At 35.3% G+C, this 24,737-nt stretch overlaps 1 protein-coding gene across 5 annotated transcripts in view; it reads left to right on the top strand.

Annotated features, from left to right (window-relative positions):
* Positions 1-24,737, top strand: part of METTL15 (methyltransferase 15, mitochondrial 12S rRNA N4-cytidine) — a 373,387-nt gene that overhangs the window by 141,090 nt on the left and 207,560 nt on the right. For 4 of the 5 annotated variants that reach the window (XM_067038072.1, XM_059068615.2, XM_067038071.1 and 1 more), the window contains 2 exons: positions 11,427-11,618; positions 16,968-17,146. In XM_067038072.1, coding sequence (XP_066894173.1) covers positions 11,427-11,618; positions 16,968-17,146 — 371 coding nt within the window. The remainder of the gene's footprint in view (positions 1-11,426; positions 11,619-16,967; positions 17,147-24,737) is intronic. The other variant, XM_067038073.1, reaches the window with a different exon arrangement.

Raw genomic sequence — 24,737 nt, 5'->3', positions numbered from 1 at the left:
TTAAAAAGAGTAAAGTGAGATGCCAAGAAAATTAAGCAAGGAAGCAGTTCTTGCCAAGAAAATTTTCTTATTAGAATTCTTTCTTGTTCATTTTCTAATGTCTTTTATAATATAAAATTAAATAAACATCTGTATGAGGGGCCCAAGTGTAATGAAACCTTCTCTAGGCCATGTATTTGGGAAAATTGTATTTTTATTTGGTATTCCTTTTAGCAGTGGATATCTATTTCCCGATTATATTGGCCTGAAACTGAGACCAGAATAATTTTTCCGTTTTAAAATCCTGTTGTATGTTCATTTAATAAACATTTTCTAAATCTCTACTCTTTTAAGACAATTACAAAAGTTGTCTCTCCAGCCCTGACCTCTCTCCTTAGCTTCAGTACTATTGCATGTTCAACTGCTTCACAGACCTTGCCAAGTGGATATCAACCTAGTGATATCATCCCTTATATATGTGGCTGGATTTGATATGCTCATATTTTGTTAACTTTTGTTATTTTGCCCATGAGAAAGATTGGCCTTTAGTTTTGCTTTTTTGTAACGTACTTGTTTAATTTCATAGCGGGGTAATGCTGGCTTTGTGAATGGCTCTTTTTCTATTCTCTGGAGGGGTTTATATCAAATTGATGCTATTTTAACTGTTTGGAAGAATTCATGGTGAAGCAGTTTAGGCTTGTTGTCTTCTCTGTGGAACGTTTTATAATTGCAGATTTAGTTTCTTAATGCTTTTAAGACTATTTATATTTTACATTTCTTCATAGGACAATTTTAGTAAGTTATGATTTTTCTGGGAATTTTTTCATTTGATCTAAATTTCAAATTTATTATTGTAAAGTTCTTGATAATGTCCTATTGTATTTTTAATTCCTGTAAGATTTGTAGTGACATGTTCTTTTTTTACCCCTTATGTTAGTGATTTGTTCATTCTCTCTTCCTGATTACCCTTATAAGGGATTAATCAATTTTCTTAGTATTTTCAAAGAACAAATTTTTGTTTTTTCTTTAATTATTTCTATTCTATTTCTTCATTTTTTTGCTCTTGTATTTATAATTTTCTGCCTCTGTTTAGGATTTTAATTTGATATTGTCTTTTTCATTATTATTATTATTGAAGTAGAGTTGATTTACAATATTTTGTTAGTTTCAGGTGTACAGTAGAGTGATTTGGGTTTTTGGTTTTGCTTTTGTTTTTGGCAGATTATAGTCCATTGTAAGTTATTACAAGATATTGGGTATAATTTTGCTGTGCTATATAGTAAATCCTTATTGTTTGTCTATTTTATGTATATTACTTTGTATCTGTTAATCTCATACTCCTAATTTTTCCCTCCCCTCCTCCCTCTCTCTTTGGTAACCATAGGTTTGTTTTCCATGTCTGTAAGTCTGTTTCTGTTTTGTATATAGATTCATTTTATTACTTTTTTAGATTCCACATATAAATGATATTATATAGTATTTGTCTTTCTCTGTCGGACTTATTTCACTAAACATAATATCCTCTAGGTCAATCCATGTTGCTGCAAATGGCAATATTCCATTCTTTTATGGCTAACATTCTATTGTATATATGTATGTGTGTGTGTGTGTATGTATATATATATGTATATACATATACCACATTTTCTTAAGCTGATTGTCTGTTGATGGGCACTTGGGTTGCTTCCATGTCTTGGGGTGCATGTATCTTTTCAAATTAATTTTCATTTTTTCCATATATACACCCAGTAGTGGAATTGCTGGATCATATGGTAGTTCTGTTTTTTTGTTTTCTAAGGAACCTCCATACTGTTTTCCATAGTGGCTGCACCAATTTACATTCCCACCAACAGTGTACACGGGTTTCCTTTTCTCCACACCCTCTCCAGCATTTATTCTTTGTAGACTTTTTGATGATGGCCATTCTGACCAGTGTGAGGTGTACCTCATTGTAGTTTTGATTTGCAATTCTCTTAATTAGTGATGTTGAACATGTTGAATTTCATGTGTCTGTTAGCCATCTGTATGTCTTCTTTGGAAATATGTCTATTTAGATCTTCTGCCCATTTTTTGATTGGATTCTTTGTGTGATATTGAATTTTATAAGCTATTTGTATATTTTGGATATTAACCTCTTGTTGGTCACATCATTTGCAAATCCTTTTTTATCCTGTTCCATAGATTGTTGCTGTTATCATTTAATTTATGAAACAAGAATGCATAGATCATTGATTTTCAGCATTCTTTTATGTACATTTAATTATGTGGATTTTTCTCGACAATGATTTTAGAAGTATTCCACAAGTTTTTATATGTTGAATTTTCATTAGGTGGTAAGTTATGCTGTACTCTTTAAGTATTGTTTAGTTTAAAATATTTATTAATTTTCTTTATTTTCTGGATTATTTAGAAGCCTATTACTTAATTTCCAAACATTTATGGACTTTCTAATAGCACTTTTCCTATTATTGATTTCTACTTAAATTCCACTGTGCTTAGAAAATATACTCTGTATGATATCAGCCCTTTGAAATTTGATGAAACTAGTCTGATAGCCCCAGCAGATAGTCTGTTTTTTACAAATTCAGTGTGTCTTTAAAAATAAATACATTCATGTAGTTTTGGAGTATGGAGTTTTTTGTGTCAGTTAAATCAAACTTGATAATCGTGTGTTTCAAATTTCCTATATGTTGTTCTGCTTAGTCAATATTTACTAAGAGTGATATTTTAAAATCTACCATTATGGTTATATATTTATCCATCTGCTTTTAGTTCTGTCAATTTTTGCTACATATTTTGAAGCTTTATTATTAGGGATATAAAGATTTGTAATTTGCATGCCATTTGGTAGATTTGACCCTTTTATCATGATAAAATACCTCTTTTTATTTCTAGTACTGTTTCAATCTGCTGTATCTGATACCACCTTTCTTGTGTGTAATGTTTGCATTAACATTTTTTCCATCTTCTTATTTTTGAGTTCTCTGTGTCCTAATAGTTAATTTGTGTTTTATAAGCAGCATATCATTGGATTTTGAAAATCTTTTTAAAATTAGAGTATTTAGTCAGAATATTTAATATAATTACTGGTGTATTTGGATTCGGATCTATCTACTATCCTCCTGTTACTTTTTTATGTATCAACCTGTTCTTTTTTCCTTTTTTTTCTTTATTGCCATCTTTTTTGTTATTATCATTCTATCTTCTCTCTCTGTTTGCTCATATGTTATACTTTATTTTACTATACTTTTTAAGATTACCCTGAAGAACACAACATGTGTAATTGTCTTATGAAAGTCTAATATAAATTAGTACTTAAACCTCTTCGTGGACAATGGAATTTCAAAGACTTTATAACATAGCCTCCGAAACTGTTATTCCAGAACAGAGGAATATTACTCCATTGAATACATTTTGAAAGGGTAACTGAAAGATAGACATATAATTACATTTCATAATTTCTAAAATGTGCTTTATTCAAGTCAATATATGAGTTGTGAATAAATGACTAAATCAATTTTTAGGAAGTATTTCCTGAAGGGAAAGACAATGGTCAGTAAAGATAATGCTATCAAAGATTTTGAGCAGATTATGCAGAACAAAAACAACATCTTTTCGTTCCATTTCTACAGTGTATGAAAATATTCTTTGAGCAAGTGTATCTTTTAATAGTGTTTAAAAAGTGATCACAATTAATATGAAAATCAACATATCTTGGATCTTTATGTGGTATGATAAACATTAAAACATCAAAAAGTGAACAGTTCTCAAACTATAGCAAGATCGTGGTGAAATGGAAGGAGAAATACAGCCCAGTAGCAGCACATAAAAGAGACTGGAGAAGAATTCTTTATAGTCAGTATGGCCCTGCATTTGGTGTTCCTGGAGCAAATCCTTGCTACTGCTCCCAACTTTCAGTTGGCAGCACAGTGACCAAATCGTAAGAAGAATCTCTAAGGGAAGAAAAGCAGGTTGGAACAGAGGGAGAGGTAACATTTATTGAGGCCTTCCTTTGCCTAGGCATCTTAGTAGCTGTTCTCATGTACATTGATTAACATACTCTTCACCAAAGCTTTGTGAGTTTGGAATTGCTCTTTTGCCCACATGGTACAAATAAAGAATCTGAGTCGTAAAGGGATAATTTAAAAGTTCATAAAATCTGATTCACTCTGACTCCAGAACTTACTGAGATACTTCTACCATACCAGGCTGCCTCAAAGGGGAAAAACTTAAATACCATGAGACACAGGGAACCGAAACTGAGGGATATTAAATAACTTGTCCAATACCATAGGGTTAATACATAGCAGAGCCAATTTTTAAACATAGCCTTATGATGCAGTTTCCCCTTTCTGCTCTACCACTGCTGCTTAAAGAAGAAATAAACCATCTCCTCAGTGATTTATATACGTTTGTGTATATACCTTTCTATATTGTATGCTGTTGTTCATTTTTATATTCCTGTATCCAGTACCTGGTTGATAATCCTTATTCAGCAAATATTTGTTGAGTGCTGAATCTGCAGAATTATACCTATGAAGAGATGGCAAACATTGAAAACAATTAAAGCATTTTAATAAAAAATCAGAAAAACTAGGTAGATTTATGGACCATGACAAGGTTATAATGATGAAGCGTTAGAGGTCTGAAATGGCACTAAATAAATAGAAACCTAGGTATTACAGTGTAGTGGTTAAGAACATGACTCTGGAGCCAGACAGGACTGAGTTTGCATTCTAATTCCAGCACTTACTAGCTATATGGCTTGAGTAAGTGACTTCATTCTCTGTACTTGTTTCTTCATCTGCAAAATGTGGGTTATAATGTCACCTAGCTCATACGGTTATCATAAGGATGAAATGATTAAATAAGTATAAAGCACTTAGCACAGGGTCTAGTACATAGGAAGCATTCTACAAATGTTTGCTCTTACCATTGCTCAAATATGAGCTATGCTTTCATCCACTGCTTTGGCTCCCTCTGAATTCCTTGCTTGGGGGGTGCCTAGTGAAGTGATAAAAACAGCCAAGGCCCCTGCTCTGTGCCTACAGACCAATAAAATTTAATGACTAGAAAACAGGTAGCACACTGGGATTTCATGGATTAATGCTGGTACTAACGTGAGAAAGGCTTGGATCCACTGTAATCAGACCTTCACCCCCGCAAAAACAATTTGGATTTTGCTCTTCATATTCTCTTAGGGAATGTTATCACCTACGTATGCCCTCAAATGCACACACAAAATGAATGATTAAAGTAAATGACAAAGTGAACCCTGAAACGAACTTTAAGTATCTGAATACATTCCTGGCATCTTCTTAAGAAATGTTAGTTTTTTTCTCTTCTTTACATTGTTCTGCTTGTCACTCTGGTTCGTATGATCAGAATTCTCTGCATATCCATCTGCTAGCTCAGTGTACCCTCAGATTTCACCACAGGGTTCCTGATAACGGACTGAAGATGGCCTAGTCTGCAGCTTAGGTGACTTTACATGAGGTTGCCTTCGCTGCTGATACTGACTTGATGCCTCAGTTTTAGTGACTGAGCCAGTTCTAATAAATTATATCTCTAACTTATTCTTTCATGCCTGAATCTGTTTCCATATCCCTGTCTAAGACCTCAGTTCCTTCACAGCTGAATGATTTGTTCTTTTTAGAAAGAATCTGGATCTACTTTTATAATTTGTTGAGTAATTTATCCTTAACTGCTATCATTAGACTGTATGCAGTTAGAGGAATGATGAAGTTCCATGTTTAATCCTAAATCACATAGTGGCTACTCTTACATCACTAGTCTCAGTATGCACTAGGATCCTTTATAATAAAACAAACCCAAAACTTGTACTGCAAGTGCAGATGACTTGCCAGAGTCAAGATTAACAATACTTATCATGGTCAAAGCCTCAAAAAATGGCTTCCAGGAACTAGGGTATTACTGGCACTCTATTGCTAAGTGCCTTATTTTTCTTGGCGTTGAGTTGTAGAATCTTCTCATGTAACATGTGCTTTGAGTCACAAGCAACATTTTACTTACATCTTGGGGATCCTAGGGTAATGACAAATGATGATGACAATGATAAACAAATTCTGTATTTGTAGTTATGGCTAAATGTCCTGGTTTGGCTGTTTTTGTGACCATAATGATCCTCTCTGGCGAATTCACACTTTTCTGTTACTTGCTTTATAACACTTGTAAAATACATATGCAAAAATACTAAGAACTTAAAATATGAATAAAAGAGGAAGAAAGGAAGGAAGTAGGGAGGGAGGGAAGGAAGAGAGAGTACCTGAGGAAGGAAGGGAGAGAGGAAGGAAAGAAAAAAGAGAAGAAGAAAAAAAAAAGTGGGTGTGGAATCTGCCTACCCAGGAAAATTAGCCTCAGTATAATTGCATATGTGAAATAATGCCCCAGGGTCTGAAGTTAAGGCTACGTTTTCAACAGTTTGTTGGTATACTTTTAGATGGTTTTTTTACTATGAGAATAATCTAATTCTAGAAACATAACTGATATAGCATCAGAAGACTGCCTTAAACACATGATTTACTTTGTGGTGTTGTCTCATGTTTACTTTTTTTTCCCCATATGATATTCTCATACTTGTATATGATTATAGTGAGGATTATATTTTTGTTACTTACTCTTTGTCATGCCTAAAACTATCTGAATGTTAGTGTTAAACAGTTATGTTTGAGGGTGTCCAAGAATGCAAACATCTCCTGTAAGATATTATTTTTATTTTACAATTACATTATTAGCTTTAAGCAGGATGTAGCTCTAATGCTAAGGAATTAAGACTGGGCAATAGTGATTTGTTTGAGGCTTTTGCTGCAGTGTAAAGAAGATTTCTATGGTTCAAGATAATACCTGGATCCTAAAGGGTTGTAGAAAATGCGTAGGTTAGAGATTGTACTAGATCTACAATAATTAACAAAACAAAACTGCACAAGTACAGTGTGGAAGAAACAGGCTTAGCAGTGCTATACAATGGTATTAGATAGTATAAGTCAACAGTGTGAAACAAATTCTAAAACTATTTTGATTTTGAGCTGTATTAATACAATAACTAGAACAAAAGAGGAAAGACTTTACTTTATTCTGTGCTGATCATTATGGAATTCAGATCTAGGGACATAGGCAAACTGGGACACATTCAGAAAAGAGCATCTTACATGGTGAAAGACTTTTTGCATAGAGAATAGCAGAAGAAACAAGAGTTGTATGATTTAGAGAAATGAACACCTGAGAAGCATGATAGCTATAATAGTTATGTTTTCCATTGCAAGTGAAAAAAAAAACAACTCAAACTGGTTTTAAATAACAAAGGTAATTTATGGGCTCATATAACTCAAAAGTTCAGAGACAAGTTGAATTTTAGGTGAGGTTCAATTTAATGGCGTGGTTAATCTTTCTCTCTGCTTTGTAGAGTTTTGGCCAAATTGGCTGCTACCCTCTCCCTTCTTTGGGCCAAGATATCTGCTGGTAATGATCAGAGCTATGTGCTTTTTCATATCAAGTGAGAGTCTGAAAAAACATTTTTCTTCCCATAGCTCAATGGAAGACAGAATTTTCTTTCCCCAAGTCCCTGGGAAATGTCTCTTGTATCTTATTGGCCAGAGGTGTGACACATGCCAATATTAGAACAAATTATGGGGCCGTGGTGGTCATGTGTGCAAATTAGCTTAGCTAATCAGAAATCTACCTCTTGAGCAGAGATATTATATCCATTAGGATAGAATTCTCAGGAGAAACAGAACCAGTAGGAGATATACATACATATACACACATACACATCATATATATATATATATATATATATATATATATATATATATATATATATATATATATATATATATATATAGAGAGAGAGAGAGAGAGAGAGAGAGAGAGAGAGAGAGAGAGAGAGGGAGAGATTTATCTCAAGGAATTGACTCGCATTGTGGGGACTGGCAAGTCTGAAATGGTAGGGCAGGCCAGCAGACTGGAAACTGTGATAGAAGATGATACTATAGTCTTGAGATCGAATTTCCTTTTCCTCTGGGGAACCTCATTTTTTGCTCTTAAGGCCTTTCATCTGATCAGATGACACACACGCACATTATGGAAGGTAATATCCTTTACTTAACAGGGAACTGACTGTAATGGTAACCACATCTAAAAAACCTTCACAGCAATACCTAGATCATTGTTTGATTAAATAACTGGGTACTTTTGCCAAACCAAGTTGACATAAACAATCATGGATATGATCATTCTCTCTCAAGATACAAGGCTGAAATTTTGACGTCCTGTTGGTAAAAAGAGACTGGCAACTAAGAAGTAGCCAACAAGTATCGCTTACAATAACTAACAATAGATATGTAACAGGCTGCCACGGGTTTTTAATTGTTTTCCATGGACTGATACCTGGGACAAAAGTTATAGAAATAGTGAGGAAACAACCAGCAACTTCACTAAAAAACAACTGACTAAAAAAAAAGTTAAAAAACCAAAAACCAATAGTGCGTTTTTATTTACTGGGAATGTTCAAACACGGGCTAAATGACTGTGAGGTAAAGCCTAAAATTTAAGCCCAGTATTATGTGTTCTTGACATTTAGGGAAAGCTGGAAGAATCTCAAATGGCCTAGCTACAACTTTTCTTCCCCACTGTGCTTCCACAGAGAAGGTTCCTAGCCAAACAACACTGCTTATCAAAGGGATCAGGCATAATAAATGCTTATCCCTGGGTAGCAGGTTTCAGTTCCCTGCCAGCCCGTGGAATTATTCAAACAAGCCAACACATCCTTTCTTGGGCATACGGCACCCTACCCTATTGATACCATAAAATCTGCTTCTCACAGCCTGTTGGTCCACTCTGTTCCTGAGTGTAGCACCCATGTAGCCATGCATGGCATTTGGTGTCCTCCTCCCCTGGGCTGTGAGTGGATATGATTAATAAACTCCTGTCAATCTCATCTGTCCAGTGTCGGGTGCTGTGTGTTCACTTGACCATTTCCATAATTTTAGAATGGGAATCCCTTCCTCACCAATGGGGTGAATGAGAGATGATTAAAACAATGAGTCTCCTCCCCACCCTTCCCCCCAGCAGTGATGGTGGAAAGGGAAAAGATTCAAACATCAATTAAATAATTGGAACAAATGATTTGTGAGTTGCCTTTCCAATCCCAAGATCCTACTATTTCTGTTTCCAATGCTAGTATTAGCATTCATTTAATAATTTCCAAATACAGACATAGCAATTTGTCTGTCTCTCTACTATTAGCACCCATGAGATTGTTTTGCAAACTGTTTATTTATATACCTTTCTCTCAGCTCAAAGGTCAGAAAGCCATGATTTATTAATCTGTTTATACCTCAGAATAGCATAATGCCTGACACATAGCAGATAGTTAGTGAATATTTGGTGAGTGAATCTGAAAATCACTTTCTCCATTGGAATTTGAGAAAAAATTACCAATGAGCTGTGAAATTCTCCTTAAACAACATAACATATAAATAAATATCATAGATATGAATTCCACAGCACTGTTGAAATCCACCCTCACTCCATACACCTGTAGATGGAGGGAATGAGGTCTTGGGAGTGTTGCCCAATTTTTCTCTTCTCATTCCCCTTCCAAAATGCATGCCAGTTGCCCTAGGGCTTCTGAAGAACCCTGAAGGCAGCATCTCACTTTGTGTAGGAAGGAGAATTAATATAGCTGTAAGGTGATCCTAACTCCTTGCCTGTCTGTTAATTCTGAATGCTCCATTCACTTCAGAATCCCTGCTGAGAGCTAAAACATTGCTTCTGTAAGAAGGCGTTTATTTTAGGCATAGTTTCATTCTTCAAGTGTGCAGCTGCACAGCACCCCTATCCTGAATTATGTGAAGAATATGGAGAAAGCTAAAATGGTTGGCTTGAAGATGTTTGACATATAATAAGTAATAAAACAGAAAGAAAAAAGATATTTAAATTGGTTTACTAGTTAAAAGTTAAATTTATTTTTTTCCAGTTTTATTGAGATAATAATTGACATATAACACTGTACAAGTTTAAGGTGTCCAGCATAATGATTTGACTTACATATATTATGAAATGATTACAACAATGTTTAGTTAACAGCCATCATCTCATATAAACACAAAAGAGAAAGGGATTTTTTTTCCTTGTGATGAGAGCTCTTAGGATTTATTCTCTAAACAACTTTCATAAATACCACACAGTAATGTTAACTATAGTCATCGTGTTGTACATTACATCCCTAGTACTTATTTATTTATCTGGTAGTTTGTACCTTTTGACCGCCTTCATTCAATTCCCCTTACCTCATCCCCCGCCTCTAGTAACCACAAATCTCATCTCTTTTTTTACGAGCATGGTTCTCTCTCGCTCTCACTCTCTCTCTCTCTCTCTTTTTCAATCTCAAGGTTTCACATATAAGTGAGATCATACAGTATTTGTCTTTCTCTGTCTGACTTAGCATAATGCTTTCAAGGTCCATCCATGTTGTCACAAATGGCAAGATTTTCTTCTTTTTTATGGCTGTATAATATACATATATATATATATATATATATACATACACATCTCAAGTTCTTTATCCATTGATAGACACTTAGGTTGTTTTCATGTCTTGACTATTGTAAATAATGCTGTTATGAACATGAGTGTGCTGATATCGCTTCAACATAGTGTTTTTTCTGTTTTGTTTTGTTTTGTTGCATTGCGTTATGCGGGCCTCTCACTGTTGTGGTCTCTCCCGTTGCGGAGCACAGGCTCCGGACGCGCAGGCTCAGTGGCCATGGCTCACGGGCCCAGCTGCTCCGCGGCATGTGGGATCTTCCCAGACCGGGGCACGAACCCGTGTCCCCTTCATCAGCAGGCGGACTCTCAACCACTGAGCCACCAGGGAAGCCCCAACATAGTGTTTTTATTTCTTTTGGATATATTCCCAGAAGTGGAATTGCTAGATGATATATGGTGGTTCTATTTTTAATTTTTTGAGGAACCCCTATACTGTTTTCCGTAGTGGCTATACCAGTTTACACTCCCACCAACAGTGCACAGGTGTTTATTCTTTTGATAGAATGGCATATGTTTCTTTTCCCAGTCCAGAGATTTAAGAATTTTTTTTTTTAGAAAAAAAAATAATAAAAGGACTGGTCTGACCAGCAAATTTTTCTAATTCATAAACTTATGTACCTTCACAAGGTATAAAATAAATTGTGTTTATTAGCAAGAATAAAATTATGTTAAACCACCTCTGGGTTGAAACCAAAGATATATAGAGTTTCCATATCTGTATGTCCTTATATAGTACAAAGCATGTGGTTGGCACTTAGTAAACATATATTGGTTAAATAAGCTAATAATAGAATGTGCTCCCTTTCATTGATCCTAGACCTTAAGAAAGACTTTAATATGACATAAGTATTTTTTCCATCGCCTGGGTTTATCCCCAGTAAACAGATCCGAGCCATCCTGGGCCAGTTCAGCCAGGCAGAAGCCTTACTAATGAAAGCTGGAGTGCAGCCAGGGACTTTGGATGGAGTTCTTTTGGATCTTGGGTGTTCCTCCATGCAACTTGATGCCTCTGAAAGAGGTTTTTCCCTTCGGAAGGATGGCCCCTTGGACATGAGAATGGATGGTTGCAGGTGAGTATTGATAAAGTATTTCTCCTCATAACAAGAAATCAATTTCTCAAAAACACTCTGAATTTAATTTCCTTTTAAGACTGTAGAATTCCCATCACACGCCCACACCTAACACTATCCATACATAATAAATCAGTTTTGTTTGCTACTCATTATAGACTTTAGTCTTTCTCTAGATTAGGGATTCTAAAAGAAAAATCATTGCAGTCTTTACACAGAGTAGTGAAGAGGATAACTTTAATACTGATTTTCTTTTTTACAGATACAATGTGATCTTTTAGACTACTAACAATATTAATATGATACTGAAGCAATGGTTTCATTTTGGTGCAGGCCCAACTATGCCTTTTGTGAAAAGTAAAAGGAACTATATTTAATGCGTATTCTTTTGAATACTGCATAAAAGGCAAGATCCTAGAGGTCAGCAATTGTGTGTTTTGTCCTGTTTCTTGTAAAGTCACTTGGATTCAACCTTCTCCAGAGAAACTAAAATTTATGGTACTAAATCAGACACAGTACTATGTGTAAGACAGCTTTACACCTCCTCTTCATTCCTCACCACCTTGGAAATACATTTGTTCTCCATCATTTAATTAGGTAACATATATTAAATAACACAAAGAGGGTCACATTCTAGGAAAGTATAGAATAATTTCTTTTAAATCTAAATTAATTTTAAAAGCTTAGATTAGCACTTGTCTCTATGCCCAACACTGGCCCAGGAACTGAATAGCATCTACCTATGAAACAAAGCTTAAGCATGTTTTTCTCATTTTATGCACCCCCTGCACCAAATTATTTATCATGGCCCCTACATTTGGGAAGCTTACTTTCTAAAAGAACATTAGTCTTCTATCTAAATTTGTAAGCTATTCTGTTACTAATCTGCAATTCTAGACCTGCACAAACATTTCTACTGAAACAAATGTATTTTCCAACATTTCTTCCAATCTGTCAGAAGGACCTTTATATGAGAAATTTAATGTCCAATTTAAGTCAACAATTTAATATTGAGTTGACTTTGACTTTTTTTCCCACAAACTTCTTTGTCTCATGGTAATTATTCACATATAGCCTTTTCCCCATGTTTTGATATGACCTGTTAACTTAGAGTGTGACTCATACTTGTTGGAACCTTTTTGTTCTGAATCTTATACCTTCATTTGCCCAAATTGGAATTCATGGAATAAAGAATGTCATAAAAGAAAACAATAAAAATCCTTTAAAGACCAATGACTAATAGTAAATTTCAGATATCTTCTCATGTTTGGAGATTGAAGTTGTTGTGCAGAGGTAATAAAATGTCAAGCAAATTTCTTCTGTTCCTATGTCTTACTAAGGATGCCTTCTGAAATACAGTGAACAAAGCTTCTAGTTAATAGTAATAAATCCCCATATTGTTAATGTAGAGACATCATCAAACTGTAGTCTATGAATGAGGGTTCCTGAGGTTCTCCCCTAAGAACATGAAAATAAGCCCTTGAGAATTAAACTCAATATGTAATGGATAATAATAGTATTGAGCAAATGTATCTTGAAAAGCTGGACGGCTTCCAGGTAGATAGCATAGGCTGTAAACTAATCAGATGTTAACATATCTGAAGAAAGTTCATGGCATTCAGAAAGGAGTTGGTTCACATGAATTCATAGACAAGGGAAAGTTGGAGATGCAAATATGTTTAATGCTAATCTAAGTGGTATTATGGGAAGAGGGAGTCCAAGCCAATAAATTTGGCCAGTCAGATCCTGAAAGCTGATATTTCCCTGTGATGAAGATGGGTGCAAGAGGCTTTCTTAACCTGTTGCCATTTAACACTGGAATCTTACAGCATAGTTAATTCTGTACTACCCCAAGTTCAACAGTAGCTTTCAGATTATAATAAATTCTCATATAGCAGAAAGAAGTTCCCAGCTTGAAGGACTTGCAGGTCTAGCTCTGTTGTCAGTTGTATTCTTCACTAGAAGGTAATAGATGAATTGCCATAAATTATGGCAATATTTATGCAATAAATTATGTTAATATTTTCTTTCTCTCCTGAGTGTAGTCATTTGTAAGTTGGTGATCTCTGGAGGACTGACAAGATCACTTAACTTTTAATTTGGAGGGGCAGATTTTGTATGTTGGCTTCTTCGCTATTTGAATGCCTATTCTGAAGCCTCCTGACAGCCTATCAGTTTTCCAGAGTATTGCCCCTTTTGCCTTGTAGCCCTATGGAAACTTGGGTTGGCCAAAAAAGTTTGTTCGTTTTTTTCCGTAAGATGGCTCTAGTAGCCCTTAGTTGTCTTTCACTTCATTCAAAACAATTTTGTTAGATTGTATTGTGACAGCTGTCAAATCACCATGCATTAAAAAGCAACTTATCAAAATTGGTAAATTTTTGTGTAAGCATTTAATATTGAAGATGGAAGGAAAAAAAACATTTTCAGCATATTATGCTTTATTATTTCAAGAAAGGTAAAAACACAACTGAAATGCAAAAAAAAAGATTAGCGCAGTGTATGGAGAAGGTGCTGTGACTGATCAAACGTGTCAAAAGTGGTTTGTGAAGTTTTGTGCTGGAGATTGCTCTCTGGACAATGCTCTGTGGTCAGGTATACCAGTTGAAGATGATAACAATCAAATTGAGACATTAGTTGAGAACAATCACTGTTATACCATGCAGGAGATAGCCGACATACTCAAAATATCCACATCAAGTGTTGAAAATCATTTGCAGCATCTTGGTTATGTTAATCACTTTGATGTTTGTGTTCCACATAAGTTAGCGAAAATAAACCTTCTTGACCATATTTCTGCATGCGATTCTCTACTGAAACTAACGAAAACTTACATTTTTAAAAGAAATTGTGACAGGTGATGAAAAGTGGATACTGTACAATAATGTGGAATGGAAGAGATTGTGGGGCAAGTGAAATGAACCACCACCAACCACACCAAACGCTGGTCTTCATCCAAAGAAGGTGATATATGGTGGGATTGGAAGGGAGCCTTTATTATGAGCTCCTTCCAGAAAAGCAAACGATTAATTCCAACAAGTACTGCTCCCAATTAGACCGACTGAAAGCAGTACTTGACAAAAAGTGTCCGGAATTAGTCAACAGAAAATGCATAATCTCCCAGCAGGATATAACGCAAGACCGCATGTTTCTTTGATGACCAGGCAAAAACTATTACAGCTTGGCTGGGAAGTTCTGATTCCTCTGCTGTATTCACCAGACATTGAACCTTCGGATTTCCATTTACTTCAGTCTTTACAAAATTCTCTTAAGGGAAAAAATTTCAATTCCCTGGAAGACTGTAAAAGGCACCTGGAACAGTTTTTTGCTCAAAAAGATAAAAAAGTTTTGGGAAGATGGAATTATGAAGAAAAATGGCAGAAGGTAGTGGAACAAAACATTGAATACGTTCTTCAATAGCATTCTTGGTGAAAATGAAAAATGTCTTTTATTTTTACTTAAAAACCGAAGGAACTTTTTGGCTAACCCAATACACTGCTATTCTTTGTGAACATGAGAGTAAAATAAAATTATGCCTATTATCCACTGAACTGTATTTGAGCAAAATGCTCTTTTAATTTTCTTACTTAAAAGTAGAAAGGTATTTAAAAAATGCTGAGTACATCCATACTAATCTTAGAATTGTCCTGGTAGAACTGTACATATATTCTGAGTCTGAATTTACCATCACTAACAAGTTTCATTCTGATGCTTGATGGTTTGGGCAGTTGAATTAACAGCTAGGTAAGATCTAACAGGGATTTTTCAGTTAGGCCAAGAACGATGTTTGGCAAATCTAGGAATGGACAAGATCTAAAGGACAGTGACAGTCGCTGAGTTTCTCTGTTCCAGGCATTATACTATCTAGTTTATAATTGTGTGAACCCTTAATTCTCTCAACAATTCTGTGAGGTAAGCATTGTTACATTCATTTTACAGGTTAGAAATTGAGGCTCCAATAGGTTCAAAAGCTTACACAGTATGAGTAGCAAGGCTATGATTCTAATCGAGGTTGATCTGACTCTATAGACCAAATCTTTATCCTTAAAGCTGTTATTGAAGGAGCAAAATCTGTTGAGATGGAAATAGGCTACCTTATAGGATGTTCATTGATCTGGGAGTACCATGGCAGCCAAAAAGAAAAAAAAAAGAATCAGAGGATCTGGAAAACAAGGTTACACACAAACACACACACACACACACACACACACACACACACACACACATATGAGAGAGAGAGAAAGAGAGAGATGGAGGTCATGGTGAAATAGGGGACAAGCCAAGGACAACAACAAAATTATTTTCCTGGTGGTACTAGACATGTTAACAAGGTGCAGTGTAGTATTTTTAAGGACGGATTCAAGTATTCCTTGGCAACCCCACTCTGATTGATGGTCAGGTCTTAAAGCTACCATATCCTTGTTACTTAAAGTCATTACAGTATGGTACCAACAATCAATCCAACATATTAACTACAGGAGAGAGACCTGTACTATTAGCATGGCTATCTTTTGAATAATTAAGATCTCAGTTAGCTCATCACTTAAAATTCCTTGACTCATTTCCCTAAATTAAGGTAAATTGGAATGGCCTGACAAAGTGAATGCTATTTCCTGTTACTATAATTTATTCTATTTGACCAGAGGTTGGTATTGCTTTGTCTCCTCCACCTGAAATTACCATCTAGGCCTGTTTAATATTGTTTGTTAATTACCAGATTTTACCCCATGGTGACTTTTGTCATGGGTGTATAAGCCCATATTGTTAACAATTTGAAATAATATATGTTATTACTATTAAGGTTGTTCTAGTTTTTGTGAGGGAAACTGACCAGCAGTATCTTCTTTTTTAGACTTTCTAAATTCAATTTGTACCCTCATATAAATAGTTGGTTACTTTACAGTCTTAGATTTAGTTAAGTTCCTGAGATCTAGGCTCATTTAAATATCAGTCAGTAAGCCTTGTATCTTCTATACTGAAAAAAAAAAAATCAAGCAGTAATTTAAACTTGAACAAACTAAATCCAAAACATTTTCCATTATTTTAGTTTAGGAGAAATATTCATAAGCAATAATAATTTCTTTCTGAATTAAAGGCTAGTAAAGCATTTTAACTTTCTGCTGCCCTTGACCTTAATGAATGTCACAAACAGTCCCACTTGCCATAATCATGGGTATTTGAAATGGAAAATCTATTTCATTTGTGTAAGATTTCAGTCTGTGACTTTAAAAACCTCATAAGACCTCTTAGACTATGTGTGTATGCCCGACTTTATGTCTCAGTACTCTGAAGTTTCACCTCTCGTCAATGAAAACTGACGTCAGTGAACTAATTGGCTCTTCTTCTGCGTAGGTACCCTGACATGCCCACTGCAGCTGATGTTGTGAACGCTTTAGATCAACAGGCACTTGCATCCATCCTGAGAACATACGGGGAGGAGAAGCACGCCAAGAAAATCGCTTCAGCAATCGTTCAGGCACGCAGCATCTACCCCATCACCAGAACCCAGCAGCTTGCCAGCATCGTTGCAGGTACCCTCATTAATTCTGAACAGTGTCTGAAAGAAGAAAAAAAAAATGTGTATATATATATATATATATATATATATATATATATATATATGAATCCCCCCCAAACTCCCAGAGGGATTCATTTGTACTTGAAATCATGCAGGATAGCATCTTGCCTCTCCTTCTCCTATGCCACCTTTATTTGGATTTGCAAGCTTCCCCCCTCCAACACCTCTCCCCCACACACAATTTTTAAAAATATACTGTAGTTTGCTGATTAGTTTAATAATAGAAATTTTTTGTGCATGAGGTGATTTATCATTTGTGCCTACCAAGGTGAAACGTGGAATGACAAGAGCAGAAGAATTTCTCTATCCATTACAGTGGTTGATAAGCATCCTGTATAAGATATGACATTACCTCTCTTAGTTTCACATTTCTGCATTTTAATATTTTGGGCAAAAGGAGAATTGCATTGCCCAACTGCTAAAATAAAATCCAGTGACTCATACATCTATTCTAAACAACCAGCTAACAAAGGGTATGTGATGTATAGGTTATTCCACTTTGTGAATGCTAACTAAATCAGCCTGAGGGGCTTATTGAAACATTTCATCTTTTCTGCTGTTCACCACCATAAACCTCTTGAACCTAAGTATAGCTAGGAGGTGCTTTATTATAGCCTTTCTGTCTGAAGCCAAAGTTATTTCACAGCTGTGTTCCATGATGAAAGTTTTCCAAGGCAAAAATATAACTCCTGCAGTTATTTAACAGAATTCCAGTGGTAAATTCTTCATCTTGTTGGACCATCTGAAACTCTACATCATTTTTATTTACCAAATGTAATAAGATTTTTTTTAGTAGTTCCTATTAAGTTACTTTAAGTAGCTAAAGATGTAGAAAAAAGGTATATTTGTATGGCTTGCAAAAAGAATCTAGTATTAGTTGCCTCTATCTTAATATCATACATAGTTTAAGGAATAAAACTTAATTATAAATTCACTCAGATTGAGATTTAGAGGTCATATAGCAACTATTTTATAACAGTTTAATAAAACTATTTTCTATTTAGTTATTAAGAGTTGACCAATTTTTAAGCTGCATACCTCAAGGCCTCAAAGCCCTTCCAACTTACCACTGAGATTCCTGTAGGAAAGTACGAGTAAAATCTTGCAGATTATGTGAGCATAAAATGTTCCGTGATTTTCTTCCCCAAAACATTTATCCTAGCGGGCTGACATCACATTCACCCTGTCTTCTGTCCCTTCCTTTCTTCCTACTCCATACTCACTAACACTTCTCCACCTTATCCTTTCTGTGATTCTTTAACTAGCTATGTTCTCTGTCTCGCATTTTGGAAAGAAGAGCAGTGAGAAGTCACATTTTTTTTTTTTTTATAAGAAAATCCAGAATTTTCTGTGCTGAAAATGAGAACTCAGGGTAGAGGGCATCCTAGAGATCATCCAGTCAAAAAGCCTCATCTGATAAGTGAAGAAACTAAGGCTCAGGGAGGGTGAGCAATTTCCTCAAGAGTACAGTGGCAATGTCAATGCTAATCTAGAATTTGGAAGTTCATCAATTTGAGGCACCATTAGGAATCTGCCTTTAAGAAATGAGGCTAACTTTTCTGTCTCAGAACCCTAATCTGTAAACTTGCGGAAATAACACTGTGGTATTAGAAATTATTTGAAGATATAGAATAGGTACGTAAGTGTTTTCAGAAAGATTATGATGTGAAAAGCATATTAGGGTTATGAAAAATGATATACTAAAAATGAGAATTTTCATGTACGTGTAGATAAAACCCAATTTTTGTAAATGCCATTAAAAAATTGAGTTCTCGGGCTTCCCTGGTGGCGCAGCGGTTGAGAGTCCGCCTGCCGATGCAGGGGACGCGGGTTCGTGCCCCAGTCCGGGAAGATCCCACATGCCGCAGAGCGGCCGGGCCCGTGAGCCATGGCCGCTGAGCCCGCGCGTCCGGAGCCTGTGCTCTGCAACGGGAGAGGCCGCAGCGGTGAGAGGCCCGCGTACTGGGGGGAGGGGCGGGAATTGAGTTCTCTATAATGAATCCATTTTTAAGGCTCAAAGCAGCCCATTTTAATACAACTTTACTGATGATAATATAATTCTTTGGAGAAGGGAAAAACAGAAAAAAATGGTTTTCCATTTTGTGCTTATTTATTCAAAATATATCTTGGGAGAGGCTGCTATATACCAGGCATTTTACTAAGTACTGAAGGTAGAATGGGGAGCAAATCAGATAGAACCTTTGTGTTCATGAAACTTACAGGCTAATAAGTGATGGAATAAAAACATGGGGTAATAAACTTGTACTTATAGTAGAAACTCTTATTTATCGTAGTCTGAAGTTATGATTGTGTGGCTAATAGAAAAAGTTGCTTCAAGTAGAGAATTATAGAACTTATACATATATGTATATATACACATATACATACATATATATATGGACATGGTTGGGTCCTAACTGCAGTCCCACGAAATCCATTCTTACATAAACCACACCCATGGCATATATTCTTTTTTTTTTTAACATCTTTATTGGAGTATAATAGCTTTACGATGGTGTGTTAGTTTCTGCTTTGTAACAAAGTGAATCTGCTATACATATACATATATCCCTTTATCTCCTCCCTATCCCACCCTTCTAGGTGGTCACAAAACACCGAGTTGATCTCCCTGTGCTATGTGGCTGCTTCCCACTAGCTATCTATTTAACATTTGGTAGTGTATATATGTCCATGCCACTCTTTCACTTTGTCCCAGTTTACCCTTCCCCCTCCCCGTGTCCTCAAGTCCATTCTCTACGTCTGCATCTTTATTCTCATCCTGTGCCTAGGTTCTTCAGAACCATTTTTTTAAATTTAGATTCCATATATATGTGTTAGCATACGGTATTTGTTTTTCTCTTTCTGACTTCACTCTGTATGACCGTCTCTAGGTCCATTCACCTCACTACAAATAACTCAATTTCGTTTCTTTTTATGGCTGAGTAATATTCCATTGTATATATGTGCCACACTTTCTTTATCCATTTATCTATTGATGGACACTTAGGTTGCTTACATGTCCTGACTATTGTAAATAGAGCTACAATGAACATTGTGGTACAAGACCCTTTTTGAATTATAGTTTTCTCAGGGTATATGCCCAGTAATGGGATTGATGGGTCATATGGTAGTTCTATATTTAGTTTTTTAAGGAACCTCCATACTGTTCTCCATAGTGGCTGTATCAATTTACATTCCCACCAACAGGGCAAGAGGGTTCCCTTTTCTCCACACCCTCTCCAGCATTTATTGTTTGTAGATTTTTTGATGATTCCATGACATATATTCTATAAGCTCTAATTTTATTTTTATTAAAATGAAGTAAGAATTTAAAGATACTTACAAAGTAATCTGAATGAGCATATTTTCTAAATTTTCATTATTTTTGTCTTAATAATTACCTCACCCACCTCTAATTTGATTGCATTTTTATGTGACTCACCTTTACAAGAGAAAAGTTTCCAAAGTCTCCAACTTAGTATTCATGGAAACAGCAGCTGTCTTTCCTTTTGCATTCATATTTCACCAGTTCATGTGATATTTCATTAAACTATATATTGACTATATAAGTGCTCTGAGCTGTAAGCATACAGTTCTTTTGGTGGGAGCAGGACAATATGGAATTCTAGATAGTAGAATACAATTTGTTTAGTAGAGAAAGGGATTAATCTGTCAAGTACATTAAATAGTATTATCTTAAGAGAGCTGCTTCATAAGGAAATATGGGAAGCAATGGAGGGCCCAAGAAGGATCCTATATTAGTTTCATAGTACTGCTGTAACAAAGTACCACATACTAGGTGGCTTAAAACAACAGAAAGTTATTCTTTCACAGTTCTAGAGGCTAGAAGTCCCAAACCATGGTATCAGCAGGGCTCTGGGGGAAGAGCTTCCTTGACTATTCCTAGTTTCTGGTGGTTGCCAGCAGTCCTTGGTATCCTTGGCTTGTAGATGCATCACTAAGTCTCTGCCTCCATCGTCACATGGTGTTCTCCCTGTTCATCTGTCTTTGTGTCCACATTTCCCTTATTATAAGGACACCAGTCATGTTTGATATAGGGCCCACCCTAATCCAGTATATACTCATCTTAATTTGATTATATCTGCAAAGTTCCTATTTCTAAATAAAGTCACACTCACTGGTTTCTGGTGGACATGAACTATGGGGGACACTGTTCAACCCCATAGAGTTCCTAAGCAATATCTTTATTTAACAAACATGTATTTTAGCAGGCTATGATATGCAGTGATTATATTTGAATGTCTTTTCTGGTTCTTAATAAATTCATACTAAACATGTTCAATTATTATCAAGCACTTTGGGAAATATGCCAGTGTTCCGGACACATAGTAAAAGCCACATATGGATGAAAATATAAATCACTTCCTTTGCTTTCAAAAAGCTGATCATCTATCAGAACAAGAAAGACCACCACACTTGTGATCACAATATACTTAGTGGAATTATATAATAATTAAAGTGATTAAGCTGTATTTATAAAACCTAAAGCCTAGTGCCTTTTGCTAGTACAAATAACTACAGTTCTAGTATTCTTCCAGATCATGTGAGCTCCAGAAGACAGGTTTGGGGCTCTAGGATGGAATAGAACACTTATAACTACCATGAATTTCTTTGTAAATTACCAAGTCAGCAATTTGTAAGGTAATTCCAAAAGCAACCTGAAGGACTTCACTGATTATATGCACTATTCAGAGCTCCTAGCCAGGAATTTTCATATAAATAACACATATACAGTGTTGTATATAATGTTCCCTTCACTAAAGTTCCCTACACCTACCCTTTCCTGTGGCTAATGTCAGCTCTTCCTTTTGAGCTTAGTTGAAATGTCACTTCCTTTAGAAGTTTTTTCCAGTCCTACACAAATTAGTTGAGATTCTCTTCTTTTTGTTCCCATAGCACTGTATTAGCCTGTCACAGCATTTATGCTGTTCTTGTTGCTTGTTTACTATTTATCTTTCCTCTATACCTGTACTGTCCAGTACAATTGCCACTAGCCACATGTGTCTGTGGAGTTCTTGAAATGTGGTTTCTCTAAATTGAGAGGTGCCATATATGCAAAATACTCACCAGATTTTGAAGTTTAGTTTGAATAAAGAATTTAATATGTCTCAAAAAATTTTATGTGCATTATAAGTTGAAATGGAAACAGTGAATCTCCCATACCAAAATGGTCTAACAACATTAACACTAAAGTACTCAGGTAAATTAGAAAACACACGTTGCCCTCCCTTATAATTTTGGGATACTCTGAAGAAAAATAATACTCTGATAAAATATTTTTACTAATAAGAATCTTTAAAGATGGGAAATGGTACATATAAAAACACTCAAGCTCCTCAGGAAAGAAATGTATGCACTTAATTTTGACAAAATGGCTGTGGTTTTAGATTTTGCAGAATTAATGTATATCCGATTTGTGTAGGCTTTAAAATGGTATTGGTTCTGGATATCCCTTTGAATAACAAAGTCTGATTATTTTCCTCAATAAGCTGTTCATATTTCATTAGAGCTATTCTGTATTCCATTTCTCTTTCAATTCTATGGATACATCAAGGGAAAAAAAGTCATTTAATATTAAATTCAGTAGGTGAAATGAAAGACTTCATTTAATTGTTTATGATTTTCAAAATGATTTAGAATTCATCCTAGATCAAAATAAATGCATGTGATAAACTTGAAATAAAATAATCTTAATTATTAAATTAAATCTAGTTTAATATGAAGATCTTAGTTCAAGTCCTGGTTCTACAGCTTGTTTTCTGTGTAAACTTGAACAGTTCTAGACCTTATCTTTCTCAACTTGAAATGGAAATGAATAATATTTTTGATGATGATAATTGTTATTTAGCAAACATAACCCTACTAATTATATTTTACTTAAATGAATATTGAAATTCACTTGCAGTTTCCAATCTCATGCAAAAATCAAAGAAGTATACTGATCACTTTTCAGGTCATTGGGATTTAGATTCAAATTCACAAAATAGATAATTAATCCATTGATTATCATCAGTGGCAGAAGGCTTATACTATCTATTTTTCAATGGGAAAAAGGCGACGGGAGGAAGCTTCTTAGATATGTCTGATTCTTGTTGATTAAACATATAGACATTATTCCCTGACTAAAACATTTATGTAATCTTTCTTCTGACTCACATACTGGGTACATGGCCAGAGCTTAATGAATGCCTGTTGAACAAATAAATCAATAAAAAGATGTATACGTTCTCAGCCAAAGTAAAATAAAAATTCAGGAAAAAAGAAATTGTAAGTTGTTAGGTGTTACTGAGAATCAATTGTACTCTGCCCTTCACATTGAAGAGTGGGAGACCTAAGCATCAAAGTCCTCAGTATCAGTTAAAGCAGTGTGAGGAATAGGTGAGACTCCCCAAGACATGGAAGCAAAAATCCTGAAGTTCTGTTTCTGGTTCTGTGATTTATTTGCTTTGTGAACTTAAATAAGTCACTTATCTTCTCTAATCCTTATTTTTTTCATCTGGAAAAGAGGGATAACTACTAACTGCTGTGACCAATAAATGAGGTGATATTTGGAAAGTTCTCTGTGAATTTTAAAGTGTAAATACACTTGTAAGCATTTTATTCTCTTCTCTATCCAGAACTAGGGTGATCCAGAGATCAAATAAGTGCACTAGTTAGAACCTTGAGTGTGGTCTTCTACCCTGGAATTCCTGTCCACAGCCAAGAAGTGTGATCTGTGATAGGCTGGTTGCTTCATTCCAAGCTGTTCTTCCCTTAGAGGTTATGTGAGTTTTAGAAAGAATAATCATCTTTTTCTGCATTGGTAAATATAAGGTGTATCTCTCCACAGTAGCATTGATAGCTCATGCCTCAAGTTGTGTTTGAAATCACTATCTTTTCCCAGAAAAATTTTGTTAATTCAGGGAGAAACCTTTGAAATAAAAAATAAAGCATTCATTAAGAAATGGGCATTGCTGTCAAATTTTAGTGGAACATAAACTTTTTCCTGATGAAGCTAATCAGACTAGTTGGCCATCCCTTTTCTGTTTTAATAACCTACATGTTGCTTCCTCCATCTTCCCCAAAAAGCACTCTTTGTATTAATGTTGCCATAATTAAGGAATAAATGAAGATGTCAGAGTTCAGTTATCACTCTAGTGGAGAACAGTATGATCAAGCCTACAGCTGAATTTGGATGGCTTGCCAGTGAGCCATAGTTGTCATTGCTACTGCCTATGATAGTACACTTATTCTTCTGTCATTTTAAATTTCTTCAATTCAATCTGTTATACACTGTATGTATTGGTATGGTAACTTCATGCCAACTAAATTAGCAAATGACATTTCATAAGTAAACTTATTTCTTTTTTAAAAAAATTTATTTATTCTTTATACAGCAGGTCCTTATTATTTACCTATTTTATACATATTAGTATATATATGTCAATCCAATCTCCCAATTCATCCCAACACCACCCCACCGCCCACTTCCCCCCCTTGGTGTCCATACATTTGTTCTCTACACATATGTCTCTATTTCTGCC

Source organism: Kogia breviceps, chromosome 7 (assembly GCF_026419965.1).
Source record: "Kogia breviceps isolate mKogBre1 chromosome 7, mKogBre1 haplotype 1, whole genome shotgun sequence".
Lineage (NCBI taxonomy): Eukaryota > Metazoa > Chordata > Mammalia > Artiodactyla > Physeteridae > Kogia > Kogia breviceps.
Note: the sequence above shows the minus strand (reverse complement) of the source record. Positions and strands in the feature narration are given on the sequence as shown.